Genomic DNA, 18,692 nt, shown 5'->3' with positions numbered 1-18,692 from the left:
ATTGATTTCGTCGCTCATAGCCCAGTTTCTATTATAGACTTCGTCGCTCAACCCAGGTACAACCCACATCGCAAGGCCCAAAAGAGAAAAAAAGAGAGTCACATATCGTCTCGACTACTGAGCACATCTTTCCCCCAGCATCACAAAACGAACATCTGCCCCCGTCGATTTTCCCGGTGCCATCCTCTCTCGAGAGAGAGAGAGATCGAAGAGGCGTAGGGATTAAGAGTCAATTAATTTTCATTTACAAAAAAAAATTGTATTTAGATATGAATTTTTATATAATTTAGAGTAAAATGTGATCTCTCTTATGATATATCAGTCAGTGTTTTAATATTCTGTCTATTCGGCCGAATATTCGTATTCGGTTGGAAACCGAATAGGAAATGAGTATTCGGTCCAATATTTGATTTCGAATATTCGACCGAATATATTTTTTCGCATATTATCTATTCGACCAAATATTTTCATTTGAAGCATCTGATAAAGGTTTGGGGATTATAAGGAGGCTAACCCTTGATTCTGATGGTAATCTAAGGTTGTATAGCTTAAATAGTACATCTGGCACATGGTTTGTGACATGGATAGCATTTGAATTGCTTTGCAATGTACACGAACTATGCGGAAAGAATGGTTTGTGCCTCTATATCCAGTCTAGAGTTACTTGTTCTTGCCCTCCTAACTATGAAGCGAGTGACTCAAGTGATTGGAATAAAGGCTGCAAACCTAAATTCAACATAAGTTGCCATGAACCTAACTCCACGACCTTTGTTAAGCTTCCACACAGTGATTTTTGGGGTTACGATCTTGATCTTGTAAAGAATGTATCATTACATCACTGCAAGAATCTTTGCAAAAGCGAGTGTACATGTCAAGCCATCCAATACATCAATCGCAAAGGCAAATGCTACACCAAAATTGCTTTGTTTAATGGAAAATCCTCTATATCGATGAAAGGTGGCATATACTTTAAGGTTCCAAAAAATGCTCGAATGTCAAGGGTTTATGAACCTGAAGCACTTCACTTGATCTACAATAATATCAGTGAAGTGGATGATCTAGGTTCAACTCATTTGTACACAAAAAAAGGATCAAAGATTAATTGGGTCAATTTCTATGGGTTTGTTGTTGCACTTGGATTGATAGAGATCCTTTTCGGGATATTAGGCTTGTGTTTTGTACATAGAAGAGGGATAAATGCATCATTAGCAGAACAAGGCTATGAGTTTATGGGCAGCCAATTCAGGAAATTCACATTCAAAGAGCTAAGAAAGGCAACTCAATATTTCAAGGAAGTGATTGGAATGGGTGGTTCGGGGACAGTGTACAAGGGAAAATTGGAAGATGAAAGAGCGGTCGCGGTCAAAAAGTTGAAAGATGTGATTCAAGGAGAAGAAGAGTTTTGGGCTGAGGTAAATACAATGGGCAGAATTTATCACATGAATCTCGTAAAATTACTTGGATTTTGTTTTGAGGGATCACATAGGCTTCTAGTTTCTGAATATGTTGAAAACGGTTCACTAGATTAACATCTCTTTATCGGAGATGAGTCTAGAAAAGTGTTTGGATGGAAAGAAAGGTTCAAAATTGCTCTAGGGACAGCAAGAGGTTTAGCTTATCTCCATGAAGAGTGTCTCGAATGGGTCATACATTGCGATGTAAAGCCTGAGAATATTCTCTTGGGAAGTGATTTTGAACCAAAGATTGCAGATTTTGGTCTTGCAAAGTTATTTAAAAGAGGAGCTATTGGATCAAGAATTTCACATATAAGGGGAACCAGGGGTTACATGGCTCCAGAGTGGGCTTCAAATCTACCAATCACAGCTAAGATTGATGTATTCGGTTACGGAATTGTGCTTTTGGAGATAGTAAAAGGAAAGAGGATTTCGGATTGGACAGTGAAAGGAGAAAAACAGTCCTATGAAGATATGAGAATGATGGTTCGCATGTTAAATGAAAGGCACGAGATACAAGAGTCATGGGTTCATTATTTTGTTGATCCGAATTTAGGTGCCGAATTCAACCAAAAGCAAGCTAAGGCTATGGTAGAGATAGCCTTGTCTTGCGTTGAAGAAGATAGAAATCGAAGACCATGCATGAATTCCATTGTCGAGTTGTTTCGTACTTTTGAGAGTTAAACATATAAATGTGCTCTAATACTTAATTTTATGTAATAAGGCATGGGGCTTCTCTGCTCGTTAGGATCATTTATCTATCATTACATTTATGATTTATGTAATAGGATTTGCTTTATTGTAGCTATTGAAATAAATAATGATAATATTTCAGAACTGCTTTGTTTCAATTCATCACTTTTTGTGCGAGTTAATATTCTTAATCAATTTAGGCCGTGTGTCAATTCGCATAACACAAAGATATTCTCCAAGTATAACATAGAGATCAGGGCGGATCTACGTATAGCTTAGGGGGTGCTTAGCCACCTCCATGGTTTAATCTTTTTTATTTATGCATATTAAATTTTTATTTTACTTATTACCGTTTTCATATAGTTCAGGCCCCACATAAATTATCATATGTGTGATTCTAATCTAATGGTTAGAATTTCAATTTGTTACTGTGAAAACTTGAGTTCAAATTCTGATCATGCAATAGTATGCATTTTGAAATTCATTTACAACAATGTTGCAAATATACATTTACTCGAGGCAGAGGTTTTGTACTCGGGGAGGGTCGCAAGAAGGATGACGTGTTAGCAAAGGAAATAGGGAGAGGCGCAAGACAATATTTGAAGAGAAGGGTAAAATGGTCATTTAAATTTTATACTAATATTAAACTATAATTTGATACTAGGAAATGAGTATATTTATAAAATAAATGAGTTTAGATGGAAAAATAACTTATTTTCAAATTTTGATGGGTATATATAAAGCTCTTCCTCCTCTCTTTCTGTTTGTATCTGAGAAATAATTTTCCTCCATTGAAAAGATATTCATTCTCTCTGTTTGTATCCGAGTAGAAAAACATTTTTGCTTATCCACGTACACCTTTTTCATTTTATCCCAATTTAACTAAATAATAAATCAACTGCCGGATATTGTGGAGTTATCATCGATCGCTTTCTATGGTCGTGTCCTAAATAGCGACATCCAAATCATGCACGATATAGACAGAATATAAGGACAGTGTTTCGCATGATCCAAATATTATCCTTTCAATTTGATTTACTTTGATTAAATTCTTAACTACCTGAATTTCTGAAAATTTACTCTAACAGAGACACCATGGATAGATACTGGTTTTCACACAATATTGCAGTTTTGCTAGGCTCTATAGCGCGAACTAAATAAGAGGGTCTTCTCATAATAGAGTAGAGAGGTGGCGATGATTGTCAGTTATACTGGTACCGAGATTCGAAACTGGTACACATGTGTTGAGGGGAATCTGACAGGCAAGGTACCAACTCTAATTGTAATTGCAGTGTTCTGAGTGGTGACTAGTATTTTTTTTTCTATACTAGCTACCAGTGGAAGCTACTTGTTGTAATTCACTATTTGTAAATAACATTTTTATGCTTAATGATATTGTCAGAGGGCAAAAACCCTCATGACCTTAAGAAAAAACATTGCATTTTTGCTCAAACGATATTTATAGTTGACTTAGCTGCATTTGAACTTTATCAATGCAATTAAGCTTTGAAAAATTCAGTTCAACATTTGCATTAGTTAATTTTATTTGCCCAATTAACCTACTTTTAAGCATCTTGCACACAAATTCATTTGCAATGATCTCTGAATTATGCTTAGCTTGGCCTTGATACCAACCAAATTCATTTGTGATTTACCTGAATTATTCTATTGATTCAAACCAAATAATACATAATACGACTTAACCAGATCCAACTGAAAGTCTGAAATTGTATTGAAAACAAGATTTCTCTGCTCTTGAATACAAATCTGTGACTGTAAAAACTGTTATTTACCAAGGAAATGTTGATCAAGAGACAGGAGAGCATGCGGATCCAACTAAGGGGGCGAACCGAAGTAGCAGAACCAGTGAAGGAGAAAGCCATAATATATGACAAAAAGATAAACTTTGATTATGTGTCGTGGTAAACACCCTGAGAACCTCAGTAAATTTATTTGAGATTCCCTTTTGTGATATGGCAACTTGGCAAGGGTAATAAGGGAAACTTTTTTTGCATAATTTTTATGCAATAGCCAGGATCAGGAACACTGAATTTTACCTTGCAAATTAAGAAGACAACGTCTGTAAACATACTATATTGCACTATTGGACTTGGTTCCAGCTTTTCAGCTTTTTTTATCTTTTGTTTGATTTTTCTTGTAAACTAATTCCTGTCATGTGTGCAAATTACTACACAAGGAACCTAAAAATTTAGTAAAGTCACCTGTTGTAGGGGTGCAAACAGATCGGATAATATCCGACTGTATCCGGATCCGTATCCGAAAATTAGATACGGATATCCGATATCCGAATATCCGTGCGGATACGGTCATACGGATATGGATATGATTTTGAATTTTAATTATCTGTATTCTAATAGTAGATATATAACATATAGTTTAATATATATTATGAAAATGTTTATGTATAAATCTACGGATATCCACCGTCTAATATTTGATCCGTATCCATATCCGAAAAATAAAAACGGATACGGATATGGTTGTACCACTATCCGATCTGTATCCGATCCGTTTGCACCCCTAAGCTGCTGAGACTTCGGAGCAACTAAGCAACAGGTACTTCCCAGATGTAATTGCTTCGATGCTTTGAGCCATGTTTTGAGCCAAAAAAAACTATTTCAGTCCTCATGGAAGAATTCCTCAAAAAATTTATCAAATAAATGTTTTGAGCCAAAAAAAATTTCAGTGTCATTTCTTTTTTATTTACCGAAAGATATTTAAAAAAAATGTCGGACATCTTCATATACTCTGAATAAAAAAAATAGTCTGAACACTTGAATTTAGAAATAAAAAATCCGTGAACCCCTTTCAATTCTCAATTCCATTATGAGTTATTCTATGCCCTGCTGAACATGTCCATAGGAATTGTCGTTTGATTTTACATAATGAGTTCAAATTAAAACATTTCACGTTACCCGATTAAATCTCTAAAAAAAATTGAAAGTAATGTAAATTAAAATTTTCTAAGTTTGTTCATATATTAATATGGATAAAGACATTTTGACCAAATAAAAAATTTGTTGGTTGAAGACTTGAAGTTATTTTCTCTCTCTTTTTTAAGGTAGTATAAATTCTAAAATGTTTCTATCTTACTGTTTAGATACTTTTTCGATTACTATTTAATTGTATCAATTATAATTATTAGAGTTGTTCCACACCAAATAATTATTGACGCCGCTAATGTTGTATATTAATTAAAGAGTTTATTAGATAGTGTTATTATGACTAGTTTTTAAAAAAAAAACTTGTGACTTTAATTAATCATTTATATTTTATGGGAAGACATTTCTTAGCACTTGAAAGTGTTTTTAATTAACTTTTTATTTCAACAGCTCGTGAAATACATTGAACACATCTGTAGATTAATATTTTAATATTGTCCTTGAAGTCACAAGTTTGTTATTTCTACATATGCTTTTTATTATTTTTAGGCATGACTCATATAACTTGGAATGCATGTTATAAAAATATAATATGCATGAACACACCTTATGTTTAAATGCTTGCTTCAAAAGTTTTTTCAAACTATCTTCTTTATATATCAAATTAGATTAACAATAATATAGTGCGATGTTATAAATTCAAATTATTGAGAATAACAATGTATTATTTTTTTTTTATCTCAGATATTAGAATAAATCAAATTATTTCTAATACCCATCAATATAGATAACATATTTCCTTATGAATTATGTGAAATTATTTACCACTCAGATTTTTTAGTGACAATTTAGTATCTTTATGTTTCAAGAGTCAAAATCTGAACATTTGAATGCATTAAATAATTTTAATAGCTTAAAAAATACAAATTTTCTTCCTCATTGGAGAAATTATCCGAATTTTTCATATTTGAACCACCAAGGTGTAATTTCTTACTAAAAGAGATAGCCCTTATGAGGAGCAATTGCAAGTCCCCTTGTTCGTATTGAATTCACATCACTCGACTTTTAAGTTGATACGTGTAAAAAATTAACCAGTTCGGCATGACTTTTGAAACAATTAATTTCCAAGTAGGTTTAACAATGTCATACATGGCACAATTTTGTACAATTCATCATGAGCATATGCGTATTTGGCATGACATTCTTAATAGCTAATGACGTAGCTCACTAAGTCCTTATTGACAGGATCAAACATCATAGTGCAGTCCATTGTGGTGTGATTCTATAACATGTGAATTATCATTAATTAGTTAGTAGTGTAAAATTTTATTGGTGTTAATTCTAATAAAATATTAATAATTTTCTAGTAGTGAAAATGTAGGTGTGCTAAATTTAATTGATACTTCAATTTTTGTCCTAAATGTTGTTCAAATAATCATGCATAATCATGCAGTATGTCTATTGACATTTTTAATCAATTTAGACATTATTTTAATAAAATTTCAACTCACATATTTTCTTCCAACGTAATCAACTCATGCTAGAGAAACTTTTTTATGCTAATTTCAATCGATAGATAAAATTTTGGTGAAAACATTTCATGTCATAAAATACCATAACAAAAAGATGTTCTCCAAATATCTTCAACTAGTAAAACACCATAACACAAAGATATTCTCCCAAATACCTTCAACTACTGGCAGAATAATTATTACTACTAATTCTAATTAACACATCATTTTTTTTTGCAAAAAAATTAAACATATAAATGCAGACTCGATGCGGAGGTCATGTACTTTTATCCAATTTAACTTAAGAAAGGCTTATGAACCGCAAGCTTAGCGCAATGGCTCGAGTAAGGAGAGATACATATTTAATTCTCGAAAATAATATCTAACAGATACCGAGGTCCTTTAATAAAAAAAATTAAGTATAATAATAGCTTGAGGTGTATAAAATATTAAGTAACAGAGATACTATAGTTGTAAGCTAGAATTATTAAAATAATTTGGAGTGTTTAGTAAGAATTAGTTTAAATATAATTCTCTACTCAAACTTAACTATATGAAAAAGTGTATCTCCTTTGACTTCGAGTTAAGCAAGAAGATGAAGATGGGCTTTGTTTAATTATATCTCATAGATGAGAAGACAAATAGAATAGTCAGAGAGCATTTCCCTCAATTAGCTTTGTACAAAATGAATTATGGGTGAATAAGAACAAAATGGAGAGTCAAAAGGAAGAAGAGTAGAGTTAGCGTGTACTATGTTTGTTAAGAGGGTTACATGAGCACATTTTCAAAATTTATTGGGATGAATATAAATTATGAAAACATATATGTTTTACGAGTGATGTGTGATGTGTGTATATAGAAAATTTTGAACTTATTTAGTATAAAGTCAAGTGGTAAAAAAAAAATAGAGTTTTATAAATCATTTTTAATGCAATAATTTTTCATTATATTTTTACCACTTGACTTTGTACTACATAAATTTCAAAATTTTGAATGTACATGCATTACTCATGAAGTAGATCAGTTTTAACGGTTTAGATTTGTTGTTTGAAGTCACCCTCTAAAGTAATCCATTTTTTTAGTTTTGATCTTACCATCCAATCTGCTCTGACACGAATATTAAAGGGGCCCGTGCATTCCACCACAGATTGAATTGGCCTAAATTTTTGATCGGACAGCCCAGATTGGATAGTTCAGCCCAAATTGGATTACTTTAGAGATACTGCCCTTTGAAAATAAAATTTTCACTTTTGCCATTTAATATTTTTAATTTTTACGAAATATATTACTATTAACTTCCCTTATAAAATTAAATTATGTGACGTTTATTCATTCTCCCATTCTCAATTTTCTGATTACGCGTCATGGTGCACCAAGCTCTTTTAATGAGCATAGCGTACGCTAGCTTTGTTAAAAAAGAAATAATTGAGACTTGAGAGAGATAGAAATAAGAAATAGAAGAAGAGTTCAAATTACTTATTATAAATTAAGTTAAATATATAACGGTTGATGCATTTTTCAATAGTTTGCAGTTTTTTCACCGAACTAATTTGAAGTAATTATACAATATTCTTAAGTTAGATATAATTTCACACCTGACAACAAAAGTTAAAGAATATTCTAGTAACAAATGATATAGGATCCTCTACTAATCAATTTCATTTGGAAGATCCTATTATTCAGTCAAAAGGGATTTAAAAAAGTTCTTTTCACTAGCAGCTAATGGAGTGAACGAAACACTCTATACTCTATACGAATTCGTATCCCCTAAGGTAACAGAATATTTCTGTTTGAATCTAGACCGTCCAATCAGAATCCGCACGACTATTAAATCTTCTTCGAAAGTTATACCTCGGATCGGATTGGCCGGGATTCCGATCGAACGGCCTTGATCTAAACAGAAATATTTTGCTACCTCAAAGGCAATGAATTCTACTCTATACTCTACCCCACGTTCCCCTAATCAAGATTCAAGGCTTCGAGGGGCGACATTATCTCCAGTTCATGATTCTTTTTCAGATCTCCATTCTATTTCAGAAATTCAGCCTGAGTATGTCTCTGAAGTAACACAAATTTTGCTTTTATATCTGATCCGTCCGATCATAATCCCGGCCAATCCGGCCCGAGGTGAATGCACGGGAATCCTCTAATATCCGTGTCTAATCAAATCTGACGGTCTGAATATAAACATAAAATTTGAGTTGCTTTAGGTGATATCCATCGATTCCTGAGACCATGAGACTTGTCAGTATAGTACATTTCAATCACCATTATAAATTCATCGATCAATCTAAACAGCGAAGGTAATGGAGTCAACAACCCCAGATCATAGTCGGAGAAGGAGGAGGAGGAGGGGTCAAACGGCGGAGGAGACAGCTTCGATCCTGCGCAATTCATGGTACCACCTCAGGCTATCGGTGAGGGACCCACAGAGGGTTGCCACATGGGACGCCATCGTGCTCACGGCTGCGAGCCCCGAGCAGGCGGCGCTGTACGAATGGCAACTTGCCCGGGCTCGTCGGATGGGGCGGATCTCCGCCTCCACCGTTGCTATTGCGGTGCCTGATCCAGATGGAGCTCGGATTGGCTCGGGGGCCGCCACGTTGCACGCTCTCTCCACACTTTATCGCCATTTTCTCACAAAGGCAAGTGACGAGAGAGGGGATGTGTTGTCTTCAGAAAAAGTTGATGGCAGCTCTTTGAGAGAAATGGTGAAGTTCATGTCAAAGAAGCATGTGTTGTTACTTCATGCGGGTGGAGACAGTAAAAGAGTGCCATGGGCTAATCCTATGGGGAAAGTATTTTTACCGCTTCCATACCTGGCCGGAGATATTCCTGACGGACCTGTACCGTTACTTTTCGACCATATTCTGGCAATTTCCTCTTGTTCAAGACAAGCCTTTAAGAATCAAGGTTACCACACCACTTGAAATCATATTAAATTTAGCACTAGCATGTCCAATTTTAGTTTGCTTGTTGTTTTGTTGATTAACTGAGGCTTAACCGACTCTTACTGTTCAAGTTCAAATGCTAAATTATCTTCGAATCAAGCTTTAACCATTGATTAGCTTTACTGGTCCCATGTCAGATTGTTCCTTTGTTAACCCATTAGTAGAGTAGAACTCGAATAATGTACCATTTATAAATACACTGAAAAATACAATTACTCTCTTTCTTTTTTTTAACAATTAAATAAATGCTAAATGGTCAGGTGGGATTTTAATAATGACTGGAGATGTTCTCCCATGCTTTGATGCATCCACCTTGGTTCTTCCAGATGACTCATCATGCATTATAACAGTTCCAATTACACTTGATATAGCCACAAATCATGGTGTCATTGTTGCTCGATCTGACAAAGTTGTAAATGGAGAAGACTATGTTCTCTCTCCAGTAGACAATCTTCTTCAGAAGCCAACCATGAAGCAACTATTAGATGGACATGCTATTCTAGAAGACGGTATGGCACTTCTTGACACAGGCATAATTGCTGCTAGAGGCAAAGCCTGGGAGGAGTTGATGCAACTGTCTTTCTCTTCAAGCCAGAAAATGATAGAGGAGTTGATTGATACCAGAAAAGAGGCAAGCTTCCATTAACAAGTTTAGTATTCCATTCGTAAGCTTTTTTAACCTATGCAACTGAAATTCAAAATGGTGAACTTGTTTGTTTTTGTGAAAAATTTGGAGATTGGTTTTTGGTCATGATTTTTGGTTTTAGTTTGCTTTAGAGCGTCCTTTTGTAGTGATGAAATTGAGCTTTTGCTATCCTACATCAGATGTGCTCCCCTTCAAAGATGTGTTTGATACATTAAGCTAACATAGATTTCTTTTTGCGATTGTTCTGTGATTTCCTATACCTAAATGAAAAGGACAGTTTTATTTTTTTAATATATCTTACAAGAGAGAACATATTTCAGATGAGCTTATATGAAGATCTTGTAGCTGCATGGGTCCCAGCAAAGCATGAATGGTTGAAACAGCGTCCTTTAGGGATGCAACTCATTAGTGCTCTTGGTGGCCAAAAGATGTTCAGCTTTTGTTCATGTATGCTTTTTATAAAAAGAAAGAATGAAAAAGACCCTTTCGAGATTTTCTTTATAATAATTTGATAAGTTTCTCCACTTTGCAGATAGCTTGTCATTTATGCATTTTGGTACTTCAATTGAGGTCTTGGATCACTTTTCTGGTACTAATAGGGTACTTGTGGGAAGGCGGCATCTATGTTTGTTACCAGAAACCACTGCATGTGATATTGCATCATCGGCCATCATTCTGTCCAGTAAAATTTCACCTGGTGTCTCAGTTGGAGAGGATTCAGTGGTCTATGACTCCTCCATTTCAGGTCGGATCCAAATCGGATCCCAATCCATTGTTGTCGGGGTAAAAATATCACCAGATTTACACTCTAATATCAACTCGACGGGATTTGTTTTGCCTGATAGGCACTGTTTATGGGAAGTACCTCTGGTAAATTACAAAGGAACGCTACTCATTTACAGTGGCATACATGACAACCCAAAGAAGTTGGTTAAAGAAGGCGGCACTTTTTGTGGCAAGCCATGGACAAGTTTATTACATGATCTTAAAATTAATGAAACTGATTTATGGAGTTCTCAAAATAAATGTTTGTGGAATGCAAAACTATTCCCAATGGTAACTCTTCGTGAGATGCTAGACATCGGCATGTGGCTAATGGGGCTCTTGTCTGATGAATCTGGTAAAATGGTAAATTTATGGCAAAATTCACAGCGTGTGAGTTTAGAGGAGTTGCACCGGTCCATTGACTATCATAAGCTATGTGCAAGTTCGAGTAATAACCAAGCTGATCTGGCGGCTGAGATTGCTCGAGCTTGCATTGGTCATGGATTGCTTGGCCGGGATTTTCGTCAGTTATCTGCGGAGATATTACAGAAAGGTAAGGCAGGAGTTGAAATCTGCAAAGAGTTATTTAGTTTATTTCCTAATAGTTTGTACTCTAGCGTACTCCCATCAAGTAGAAGATATCAGGTACAGACTGATCTTTTGAAGGCTTGTGGAGATGAATCAAGTGCTTCTCAGATGGAGAAAAAAGTTTGGGCTGCTGTGGCCCATGAAACTTCCTTGGCAGTGAACTATGGATTTGAAGGTATCAATGTTATTTACATAAACAAGTAAAATTGTCCTCATGTTTTTTCTTATTTTTCTTTCTTTGAACAAAAGTTGCTAGCTTAAAATTTCTGTTATAACTGGTAAACCTCCATAATTGTATAGTTTATCTCAAAAAAAAAAATCAGCATTTTTAGTACTCTTATCAGCATGTTTGTACACAGATGATGTAATGCCTCTGACCTCAAGTACTGGGACAAATATTTCTTCATCAAATGGTAAAGAATGCCTAAATGAATCTGCCATTTATCCCAAAAAGGCCATTGTCAAGTTACCTGTTCGTGTTGATTTTGTTGGCGGTTGGAGTGACACGCCACCTTGGAGCTTGGAACGAGCTGGGTGTGTTTTAAACATGGCAATTGTTCTAGAAGGTTCCCTTCCCGTCTGTGCTATTGTTGAGAGAACCCCCAAACTTGGAGTTCTTATATCTGATGATTCCAATAACAGCATTTACATCAACGACCCGTCATCAATAACTGCACCGTTTGATAACGATGATCAATTCCGTCTAGTCAAATCTGCTCTTATTGTAACGCGAATTGTTAACCACAGAGTTTTATTAGAATCCGGTTTGAAGATTGAAACATCAGCAAGGGTCCCTCGGGGCAGTGGTTTGGGCACGTCTAGCATTTTAGCAGCAGCAGTTGTTAAAGGGTTGTTTGAGATCATGGGGGAGGATGCTTGTAATGAAAGGGTTGCAAGGGCAGTTTTGATGTTGGAGCAGATAATGGGTACGGGTGGGGGGTGGCAGGATCAAATCGGGGGCCTTTACCCGGGAATTAAATGCACAAGCAGTTTTCCAGGACAGCCGTTACAGTTACAAGTTAATCCTTTGACGGTTCAGCCTCATTTGGTCGAGGAGTTGAAGCAAAGGCTCCTGGTGGTTTTCACAGGCCAAGTGAGTACTTTTTTCTGTTTCCTCCTTTTTCCTGTGCTGATATCTTATTACACTACCATTTTTGTTGTTGCGAGTAAGAATTGATTTATTAGTGCATGTTTATATGATAATAATTAATAAGTAAAAGTTATTATCAGGTAAGGCTTGCATATCAGGTATTACAAAAGGTGGTGATGCGATACTTGCGCAGAGACATTCTTCTAATATCAAGCATCAAGCGCCTTGCTGAATTAGCCAAGATTGGAAGGGAGGCACTAATGAATAGTGACATTGACGAGTTAGGTCACATAATGCGTGAGGCATGGCGAATACATCAGGAACTAGACCCGTTTTGTAGCAACCCTCTTGTGGACCGATTATTTGCATTTGCAGAACCCTACTGTTGCGGTTACAAGCTGGTAGGAGCTGGTGGCGGTGGTTTTGCATTGCTTCTTGCCAAGGATCGCAAAAATGCACTGGTACTTAAACGTGGTCTGAAAGAATGTACAGATCTTGTTGTTGAGGTGTATAATTGGAACATTTCCATGTAAAATTGTAAAATGGATGTGTCATGAGCCATAATGTCAAATAAATTAGCTCTTTGCCTTGTATGCTTATATTCAGACTGTTCGGAAATATTTTTAGCAGTTAAACAAGTTGTTGATTTATCTGTTGTAAAATACGAATAATGGAGAGCCCCCGTTTATTAGGTCTCCTTCTGTTAAACTCGGTTTCTCAATTCATAAATGTGCCCATGGATTTTATCATCTTTTATTATTTCAGAAATCACTGGTTAACAATTGAGGCTACTTAACAGTAGGGCTGGCAAAAAAATTCGAGGTTCGTGATTCGATTCGGGTTTGATTCGAGTTTAATTCGATTCGAAATGGGTTCGAATTGAAACAAACCAAACCAAGGTTCGGTTCGGAATTAATTCAAACCAAACTCAAACCTAGTCTGGTTCGATCGAAATAGGTTCGTGATTTTTTTGTGATTCAAATCTCATAAAATCACCGACCATCCATTTACCTAATGAAATTAAAATCCAAGATAGAGAGTCATAATTTAACTTAGCCAACACTCTCGCTCTCAAATCTCAATAACTTAGTTCTCTCTCCACCTCTCCCAAACTCACTCTCCCTCTAGCTCTAAAATCTAGTCGACACTCTCGACGACTGGCTGTCTCTCCGGCTGTCACTCCTCTCTCCGGCCTAGATGACTATCTCTCCTCTCTCTTCGGTCGTCTCTCATAGTTCATACCAGGAAAGCCGTCTCTGATGTATTTTTTCATGAACAATTTTTCAACTTAAAAACACTTATTTCATAGTTCATACCGGTAAAAGGAAGCCATGTGAATTTTGTCCCGCGAGAAAAAATTAATGTATAAACTACCGGTATAACTAGGGCTGCTAAAAAATAATTTAGTTCGTGATTCAATTTGGGTTCGATTCGAAAAATGTGTAGTGTAGTTCGCAATTAATTTGATTCGAAATGGATTTGGTTCGAAACGAATCAAACCAGGTTCGGTTCGAAATTAATTCAAACCAAACTCAAACCTAAGGTAAGTTCGGTTCGGTCCGTTGCCACCCCTACTTAACAGTTGGTTAGCACCGAAATTTGCAGAATGTGAACTTGGATAAATACCAAAAAAAAATTATACCAATATTTCGAGTAAAATTAAGAATCAATAACTACAAAATTAACTTGCCTATGTCTGGATGATGAAAGAATAGCTAGAATAATTAAAATGTTGGAAATAGCAAAAAAGGTGTTTTGCTATTCTATATGTTTGAATGAAAAGTTAGATGAAAGAATAAGCAAAAATAGTTCGGATTAGCTTACTATTATCTGTTCCTATAATTTGTTGGCTTAGCATTGTTCTCAAATTCTGATTAAGCTCGCTATTCTAGCTAACCCCACTTCTACTTCTAGATGACCTCAAAGTTATATACCAGTTCACCCGATTTTGTTCCCACAATTAACAAACTAATTTGTAGGCCAATGTAATTTGATCAAATGAACCCCAATCAAGAGAACGTCGCATTTAAAGAAAAGAGTAAACTTAAAATAATAATTATTGAAACAAAAAAATATCAGTATCTTCACAAAAAAGGGTAAACCTGTTAACTGATTACAATAGCTAAGAATAACATTTTCTTGTGGTGTTTTGAGAGGAGGAATAATCACAGAGCCTCTGTGAACATAAAACTGAGAATTCAAGCAAAGAGACTATCTATATTATTATTATTTCAAAGTACATTCAGTCATTAAGCTCAACAAAAAGACCAGCATGTGGATGCAAACCGGCTTCTTTGAGTGTCAAAGAGTTTTTTTCTGGGCTGTAGACTACCCGAGGAAAATTTGAAACAAGGCTATATTTCTCAGTCTTCAAGCAACCCAATGAATCGACATAGTCATAGAGTGTACTGATAGTAGCCGAGCTGGGGAACCTCCTCTCTTTCCGCTCTCCAGTAGGAAACCGTACAAGAACCTGTCATTCCAAAAAAATTAGGTTACATGCATTATAACAAAAGGTGCTTTTGCTAGAAGAAAATTATGCAAAACATCATGTGCATCATTCAAAAGTAAGAAATACCAGGTATTTTCAGTAAACCTTTTATCACAATTGTTTTCAAAACATGCTCAAGCTCCACATTGTGGCAATATTTAGAGGTTTTGCCAAGAGGTTCAAATGAAAAATTCCCTAATAAGTTTACCTGGGTAACATCAGGGCCTTTTTCTGGTTCTGTTCCAAGTGACATAGCTTTCTCTTGCCGTCTCCTTGCTAAAGCAGCTTCTTTCTCTGCGGCTTCCTGTGCTGCCCTTTGCAAAGCTTCTTCTTCTTCCTTGCGCTTTCTCTCTGCCTCTGCAGCTTCTCTTTCCTTTCTCTCTTGTTCTTCTCTCCTCTGCCGTTCTCTTGCCTGGTCACAAGCCAAGAAAACAAAATGAAACAAAATACTGGGAAATCAGAAAAAGTAAAAACCAAAACAATGAAAAAACAAACTTAATGGCAGTCATATCCAAGTACAAAGCATTTCTAGGTTTCTTCAGCAGACATGAGGTATATATTGAATATCAAATATTAGCTCAAGGATTACGTAAATTGCCAGATTACTAATTATCGACTTTTCACAAAGAAATATATAAGTACCCGGTCAGCTTCAAGTGCAGCTCTATATGCAGCATCTTGTTCATCTCTCAAGAGCTGGTTGTTGCGCCTTTCCTCTGCCTCGATCCGTGCAGAAACCAGCGTGGGGGCACACTCCTCAACCACTCTTTGAAGAATTGATAGCATTTCTTCTGGTGATTTGGGTCCCTCCACCTTTAAAACAAAATAGTTATACATTGATGCATAACTATTATTCCTTAGTTTATGCTAAAATAAAACTAATCAATGGTGTACCTGCTGAAGAAGCACAATTCGTTGCTGGGTTGAGGCCATAACAGCAGCACAAAATGGAAACCGAGAAGCATTAAGGCTATTGCTCATTTTAAACCCCTCTGTCCTCCTTATACTGCCTCCCCATGCCACAAAATTCTCATTAATAAAGGCTGCCACAGGGGCAGCACACAGACAATTTTCACAGAAGATCGGCACATCGGGGTGATCTGGTGAGTGGAGATAAACAAATAATAGTTTGTACTCCCTTTGTGACCTTTGGAGTGCATCCATGAAATTCTCAGGCACAAACCGAGGAGCCGAACCTGTTAATATTGGTTTTAAACAAAACTTAACTTAGTCGATTGTATGAATTTTTTGTTGTTGTTTCTGCAACTAAACATATTATGTAAATGTCTCCACATCAATTCCTTTTCTATCACCATGTATAAAATCTGAATTCTCTTTCTGAAGTGGCCATTTCACATAAAGAAATCATGGTTAGAAACTATTGAATCGATTAATCCTGTCTTAGCAGATTGAAATGAAAGAGTAGTGCTCAAATCTCTTTTCAATTAGATCATTCCAACTCCCCGTGTATCAATGCTACGTTAATTTCATATTGAATTTGGTTGAAAGTGAATGCAATTACATGAAATTTGCAATTACCTGAGGACCCAAAATCCCTGTTGAATTCGGTTACAAACTGAGCAGCTTCAGCTGCTGACTGAGTAACAAGGCGATCAGAGCCATCAGCTGAGGGTGGCCCCGAAAGGCCGAGAAAAGACAAAGAACGGGATAATACACTCCCAGCAACCCATGCCCCAAGTCGAATGGACCCCACAAAGAGGCCTACCCCACCAGAAACGACATAGAAGGGTAGAGTTATGAGCCTCCACGCGATCCCAGGTGGTGGCGATGGTCCTCCCGTTGGCACGACGGCGGCTTGAGACGGAGCCGAGGAGGGAGGAGACCGAGACGAGTTCGGGTCGGCAGAGGTAGAAGTGGCGGGAGGTGGAGTGGTGAAGGAGGAGACGGCTTGTTCGAGGTCCCAATTGTGCGCAGAGAGGATCTCGGCACAGAGATCTGGGTCGTCTAAACCAGTGATTGCCTGGAAATAGGCGATCTTATCGTGCGATTCATCCGCCATGTTTGCAGAGAATAGGGTTTAGAAGCGCAGATCGAGAGAGAGAGAGAGAGGAGTTGGATTTGATAGAAGAGGAAAGAAGGGTTTTTTCTTGGGAAGTAGTATGGTAAAGATTCTTGTTTACTTTTTTTTTACTTTTCGGAGTTAATAGACACGTGTGGTTCAGTCAATGGCAGGTTTCTTTTTCCAGTTACTACACGAATCCATATCCTCTGAGGTAACAGAATAATCATGTTTAGATCATGGCCGTCCGACCAGAATCCTGGACAATCCGGCCCGACGGATCTGCTTTAATAGTTGTGCAGATTCTGTTACCTTAGGTGATACTAATTCCTACTACTGACTCTTCCTTCCTGTTGCTTCTAGAAAGAAAAAAACGGGATGACATGTGTGAAAGTTTCTAATCTGTTAACGTTGAAACAAAGGAACTCGTATCGTCTGATGAATCTGGACCGTCCGATCTGTGTTGGAACGAATATTAAAGAAATCTCTGCATTCCATCTCGAGTCGGATTGGTACTGATTTGGATTGGACGGTTGAGATGCATTACCTCAAATTCTGAGTTAATGCAAGGATACGTGAAGCAAAACGTGACAAAATCCGCATCGTCGGTATTTATAATAACAAGTTATTTTATGTTCACATTCTGAGCATGCAGTATTTATAATAACAAAATATTCATGCTTGGAAAGCAAATAATTATATACACAAACAACGTACTACATATTTATAAATCGAGTAAAGCTAAGTTGTGATGTGCTCATCAAGAGAGTTTGGTGAGTATAACTTCAAAAATATATCGAATCGGTTTCAAACGACGAATCTAAATCGTTGAAATCCATGTATTTCATGAGTGATGCATGTATATGCAAAATTTTGAAAGTTTTGAATTAATTTGCTACAAAGTCAAGCAGTCAAATAAATGATGAAAAACTTATAAAATATTCATTTCTTTGACCGCTTGAAATACATAGATTTCAATGGTTTGAATTCGTCGTTTGAAACCGATTCGATATATTTTTGGAATTGTGCTCACCAAACCCTCTTGGTGAGCACATCACAGCCTAGCTTTGCTCTTATAAATCAGAGCTGATCATACGGCATATCAAGTGTAAATTTCAATATATAAAATGGAAATAAATACCCAACATGATGAATGGTTACGACATATCAAATTTCAATATATTAGTTGAAATCGTAACATAGTAAAAACAAGTAGGTAGAAGCCTGCTACTGAGAAAGCCCAACAGATATAAAAAATGTTAAGCCCAATTAATCTTCAATGCCTACCCAACTAAGCCCAACAGGTTAACGGGCTACCCATCAAAGAGAGATCCGCTTGTCAGTTCGTTTCTTCCGTTATTCATACCTTTAAAAATGAAATCTTATGAAAAGGGAAAATAGGTTGTTACTCTTAATTTTATGTATTATTTTTTAATGTTTTTAACATTGTATTAAATGAGCTCTAATTTTTTTTTAATCATTTCATTATCAATTATTCCTCGTGATATAGAACATAACCAATGATCACTTATATTTGTTGTACATTGGACATATCCAAATTTAACAAAAATAAATGAAAA

General features: G+C 36.2%; 2 protein-coding genes and 1 pseudogene across 2 annotated transcripts; 2 read left to right on the top strand and 1 right to left on the bottom strand.

Moving 5' to 3' along the window:
• Positions 1-479: 479 nt before the first annotated feature.
• On the top strand, positions 480-2,138 carry LOC144549357 (putative receptor protein kinase ZmPK1; annotated as a pseudogene).
• Positions 2,139-8,840: 6,702 nt separating this feature from the next.
• On the top strand, positions 8,841-13,348 carry FKGP (L-fucokinase/GDP-L-fucose pyrophosphorylase). The gene is made up of 6 exons (XM_078298194.1): positions 8,841-9,474; positions 9,773-10,143; positions 10,479-10,605; positions 10,691-11,686; positions 11,871-12,604; positions 12,742-13,348. Exons 1-6 carry the CDS (start codon positions 8,868-8,870, stop codon positions 13,132-13,134), a joined length of 3,228 nt encoding a protein of 1,075 aa, XP_078154320.1. The 5' UTR covers positions 8,841-8,867; the 3' UTR covers positions 13,135-13,348.
• A 1,294-nt stretch (positions 13,349-14,642) lies between these two features.
• Positions 14,643-17,218, bottom strand: LOC144549467 (UBX domain-containing protein). The gene is made up of 5 exons (XM_078298209.1): positions 16,632-17,218; positions 15,987-16,288; positions 15,735-15,905; positions 15,301-15,504; positions 14,643-15,074 (listed from the first exon to the last, which is right to left on the bottom strand). Exons 1-5 carry the CDS (start codon positions 17,110-17,112, stop codon positions 14,844-14,846), a joined length of 1,389 nt encoding a protein of 462 aa, XP_078154335.1. The 5' UTR covers positions 17,113-17,218; the 3' UTR covers positions 14,643-14,843.
• Between the last annotated feature and the right edge of the window lie 1,474 nt (positions 17,219-18,692).

Source organism: Carex rostrata, chromosome 35 (assembly GCF_964058835.1).
Source record: "Carex rostrata chromosome 35, lpCarRost1.2, whole genome shotgun sequence".
Taxonomy (NCBI): Eukaryota; Viridiplantae; Streptophyta; class Magnoliopsida; order Poales; family Cyperaceae; genus Carex; species Carex rostrata.
Note: the sequence above shows the minus strand (reverse complement) of the source record. Positions and strands in the feature narration are given on the sequence as shown.

Excerpts from the sequence above, each read along its gene's own strand:
- FKGP (XM_078298194.1), top strand. The coding sequence starts at position 8,868 with ATGGAGTCAACAACCCCAGATCATAGTCGGAGAAGGAGGAGGAGGAGG. Across the intron at positions 10,606-10,690 it reads GATGTTCAGCTTTTGTTCAT|ATAGCTTGTCATTTATGCAT; the intron begins GTATGCTTTTTA and ends TCCACTTTGCAG. Across the intron at positions 12,605-12,741 it reads TGGTGGTTTTCACAGGCCAA|GTAAGGCTTGCATATCAGGT; the intron begins GTGAGTACTTTT and ends AGTTATTATCAG.
- LOC144549467 (XM_078298209.1), bottom strand. The coding sequence starts at position 17,112 with ATGGCGGATGAATCGCACGATAAGATCGCCTATTTCCAGGCAATCACT. Across the intron at positions 16,289-16,631 it reads CAGGGATTTTGGGTCCTCAG|GTTCGGCTCCTCGGTTTGTG; the intron begins GTAATTGCAAAT and ends CAATATTAACAG. Across the intron at positions 15,075-15,300 it reads AAGGCCCTGATGTTACCCAG|GTTCTTGTACGGTTTCCTAC; the intron begins GTAAACTTATTA and ends TTGGAATGACAG.